The sequence below is a fragment of the Diachasma alloeum genome, unplaced genomic scaffold, assembly GCF_001412515.2.
Source record: "Diachasma alloeum isolate Michigan unplaced genomic scaffold, Dall2.0 Dall_scaffold_00359, whole genome shotgun sequence".
NCBI classification, from domain to species: domain Eukaryota; kingdom Metazoa; phylum Arthropoda; class Insecta; order Hymenoptera; family Braconidae; genus Diachasma; species Diachasma alloeum.
The window spans coordinates 494,451-498,366 of NW_021680498.1; the positions used below are offsets into that span (position 1 = coordinate 494,451).

General features: G+C 38.0%; 1 protein-coding gene across 1 annotated transcript in view; it reads left to right on the forward strand.

The window, feature by feature from the left end:
* Positions 1–3,916, forward strand: part of LOC107041234 (lysophospholipid acyltransferase 1) — a 23,506-nt gene that overhangs the window by 12,879 nt on the left and 6,711 nt on the right. Inside the window, exons 3-9 of the mRNA XM_015261683.1 lie at positions 98–175; positions 256–347; positions 439–683; positions 958–1,108; positions 1,815–2,017; positions 2,104–2,301; positions 2,576–2,727. Of these exons, the coding sequence (XP_015117169.1) occupies positions 98–175; positions 256–347; positions 439–683; positions 958–1,108; positions 1,815–2,017; positions 2,104–2,301; positions 2,576–2,727 (1,119 nt within the window). The remainder of the gene's footprint in view (positions 1–97; positions 176–255; positions 348–438; positions 684–957; positions 1,109–1,814; positions 2,018–2,103; positions 2,302–2,575; positions 2,728–3,916) is intronic.

Consider the following 3,916-nt stretch of genomic DNA (forward strand, 5'->3'; position numbering starts at 1 on the left):
CCGATAGGTCTATCGAGCCACTCCAGACTTAGCAGTTGTAGGGGGAATCCCCTCCTCAATTGAATAATAGTCGATGGCTCACCTTTTTCCCTCACAGACAAGCAGTTCACCTGGCAGGGCTTCCGGCGATATGTTACATCGTAATGCGCACCCAAGATCCGCGTATCGTCCAGAGGTAAATTACCCCAATTATCCCATCATCCATTTTCATCCGTCGCTCATTTCCCCCTCCGCTGACGACAAATTCTGTTGCAGAGTTGTGTTGACTGTTGCCCTGGGGTACCTCTCGTGCATTCATTTTTACCGGCAAATGTATGATTACGGATCGTACAGCCTTGATATAACGGGTAATATATCATTTTCACCAGCGAAATAAAAAATGCTGTGAAAGAAACTGTCAATGTAATATAATACATGACAAATGACGCAATTCTGCAGGTCCACTGATGGTCATAACGCAGAAGGTGATAAGTCTTGCGTACAGCATTCACGATGGCTTCACGCGTCGTGAACCCGAGCTGACATCACTCCAGCGTCATCAGGCCGTGAAGATCATGCCAACTACACTGGAGTATTTCAGCTATGTGCTCCACTTTCAGGCGTTGATGGCTGGGCCCGTCATTTTTTACAGAGATTACATTGATTTTATTCATGGAACTAAACTCAACGGGACATCTTTTTCGGTATTTAATTTATTTAATTTATGTAATTTATTTAATTTATTTCATTCATTTCATTTATTTCATTTGTTTTGGAGATTCTTTTTTCCCCCTGATCGACGGATAGGGTCACGCATGAAAAATATTCGTAGAAAAACCTAGCGAATTCCCTAGACAATTCTAATCATGCCAATGTCATAGTCATGTCGGATCAATTTTGTTAAATTCTCATTATCATTGTTAAATTAATGAATAAACATACAATAGAATGATTTTTTCATTGAGTTCTTGTTTATAGGGATTCTACGATGATCCTTCCAAACATGTCGTCGAAATAGTTTTGGAGCCATCGCCTACCCAAATTGTGATGAAGAAAGTTGTCGCCAGCTTGACCTGCGCTATCCTTTTCGTTGTGTTCATTCCCATATTCCCAATTCAAAAAGTGAAAGGTAAATAATCACTTTATTAAAGTTCACTGCAAGATTACTGCAGTTTAGGGGTAATATTCAACAGATAATTGCATGTTTTTATTAATGAGTATAGTTATTGTTGCTGATCGATTAGGAATTTACTTCCGAATGGATTCTCTTAAAGAGTTGATATTTTTTGGAAAAATATCAACTTTTTCGAATCTGTATGAAAAATTGAATTTTAATTGGTGTCAATGAATGAAGCTTATTAAAATTCATATTCATGGAAAAAATCATGAAATTCGGTTGATTTCTTACATGAAAATTTCGAAAAATATTAAGTAAAAAGATCACATACATATGCATACCGACACTACCCAAAACTATCTATTGCATATATGGATTCTTTAGACCATATTTAGTTACACTAACATAATAAATTAAAAACTTAGACGTGAGCGATTACAAAGCTAGGGTTTAAGTACACTGAGAGAAAAACAAACACGAAATGACATTTTTTGCGTGTGCAGAGAATGCAAATTTTTGTTGAACTACTAAATCTATTTTTGCGACAAAAATTTTTCATTCCGGCGCACTCGCTGCATGTTTGGCACAAAAAATCCTTTTTTGATAATTCTTAAAGAACTATTTTCATGGGACAAGAAAGACTTGTTTGAGAACTTTGTCGTTTTTCTCTGAGTGTAGTGGTAACTCGGACATTGACGCTATATTATTCTGTCTGCAGACGACGAATTTTTGAACTCGTCGATGATCTATAAAATCTGGTACATGATGATCTCAACCATGATGGTTCGTTTCAAGTATTATTACGCATGGCTGTTCGCCGATGCAATCTGCAATAACTCGGGAATGGGATTCAACGGTCTCGATTCTGAGGGAAAGCCCCAGTGGGACTTCTTCTCGAACATAGATGTAGTTAAATTTGAGGTACAACTTGCAATTTCCAGTGACAAAAGTAACAAACTCAATCAATTGTGACTCATAACTGTTAATCATGGTTCCAATGATTTTAGACATCACTGAGTCTCAGGGAGTCGATCGAAGCCTGGAACAAAGGCACGAACAACTGGCTGAGAATGGTGGCCTATGAGAGGGCAGGCCGCTACAGAACACTTTTTACTTATGCTCTTTCAGCACTTTGGCATGGATTTTATCCAGGATACTACCTCACCTTCGCGACCGGAGCGCTGTTCACATTCGCTTCACGCACCGTAAGTCTCATAAAGTGATCTTCTCTTCATATGAAACAAATGAAAGAATTCATTTTTTATAAATGAGTAGAGTGAGTATTGCTAAAAATTAGCAATTTGCTTGCGAACGCATTCTACTTCTGTCAAATACTTATTTCACTATTCTCTTCCTCTATTTTTTCGTGTCATAGTACTATCATCAATGAAAATGTCATCAAAATTTTTGCGTATAATTTCGTTTTGTCAAATGATTCTCCGTTCAGACTTTCTATTAATCGACGGAATATTCTTAAAGGTTCGCAGAAGCATCAGACCTCTCTTCCTGGGCTCAAGGAACATGAAGTCGTTCTATGATGTCCTCACATTCATCACAACACGTGTCTTCATGGCTTATCTCACCTTCAGTTTTGTTCTCCTTGAATTCATGCCGAGTGTCAAAGTCTACATGTGAGTAATTAATGAATAATTGTGTAGTGTAGGGACTAAACAGTCACTTTCGTTCCAATTACGCTCCGTATACTCCGGTAATCTCGGTAAGTTTTTGTCGCACATTTCAGTAGCGAAGTCAATTTTGACTATTGGCCAGTTTTCAATGAATATCTCGGAATCTAAGGGAGATAGAAAAATTATCGTTATGAACTTTTTTGTAGAACCGATTAAGAGCTACAACAAATATAATTACGAAAATTTCGATATCTCCCTTAAATTCGGAAATATTCCTCAAAAACGCAACTGGGAGATAAGTCGACTTAAACCGCTTTACCACTTTGCTAATGCTTTGGATTAAGCCATTAGGAGTTTGATGAGCAGAATGTGGGCAGGGCGAGGCAGATTCTGGGAAATAATGGCTGTCTCGAAAAGTTCACCACGAACTGTACAAGACGTGTATTCTGTTTAAGAAAACTATCGGACATCGAATGATGATGAGAGGTAAAAAAGGGGATCAGCTTCTCGTTGATCAACGGCTTTTAACTCAACTCCTGAATGCACTTGAGGAACACAGAATCAAATAACCTCCTTCACAGTGTCAGGAAAGTGAGGCACTTATAGGTCTTATCTCTAGGTGTTATGTTGGACAGGCGAGACAGTTATTGTGGGTAAAACTTCTAAATTTTCTGAAAGTAAAACAGCAATAGCCTCTCATCATTCCGACACAAGAAACGGGCATTTTTCATTCGTCGCAGGATTAGAAAAATAAATAATGCGCAGAAGAAACGCAGGGAATGAGTAAAACATACAGCTTGCGGAAATTCAATCGAAAGGTGGATAGCGGAGATTTCAGATCCGATCAATTAGCCCCTCATGTATAGATATTCCAAATTTTTATTTTTTTCCTCATTGAAGTAGTTTTGAAGAAAATTGCGAGCTAATAAAAAACATTTGCTAGTTAGTACTTTTTTTTAAATAAATTTTTGGAAAATCACCTCTGAAAAAAAAGGCGTTATCCCCTCTATTTCATTATTTCCGTTGCTACAAACTCGTGTCTACAACTCGGGCCTTCAATTGAAAGCCCGAGTTGAAGACCCGAGTTTGTAGCAAATATGTCAGACAAGATATGAATGTTTTTTTTGGGCTCAAACGAAAGAGCGGGTCGAGAAATGGCGTGCTAGGACCTCTAAAGATGGTTTTGAACCAG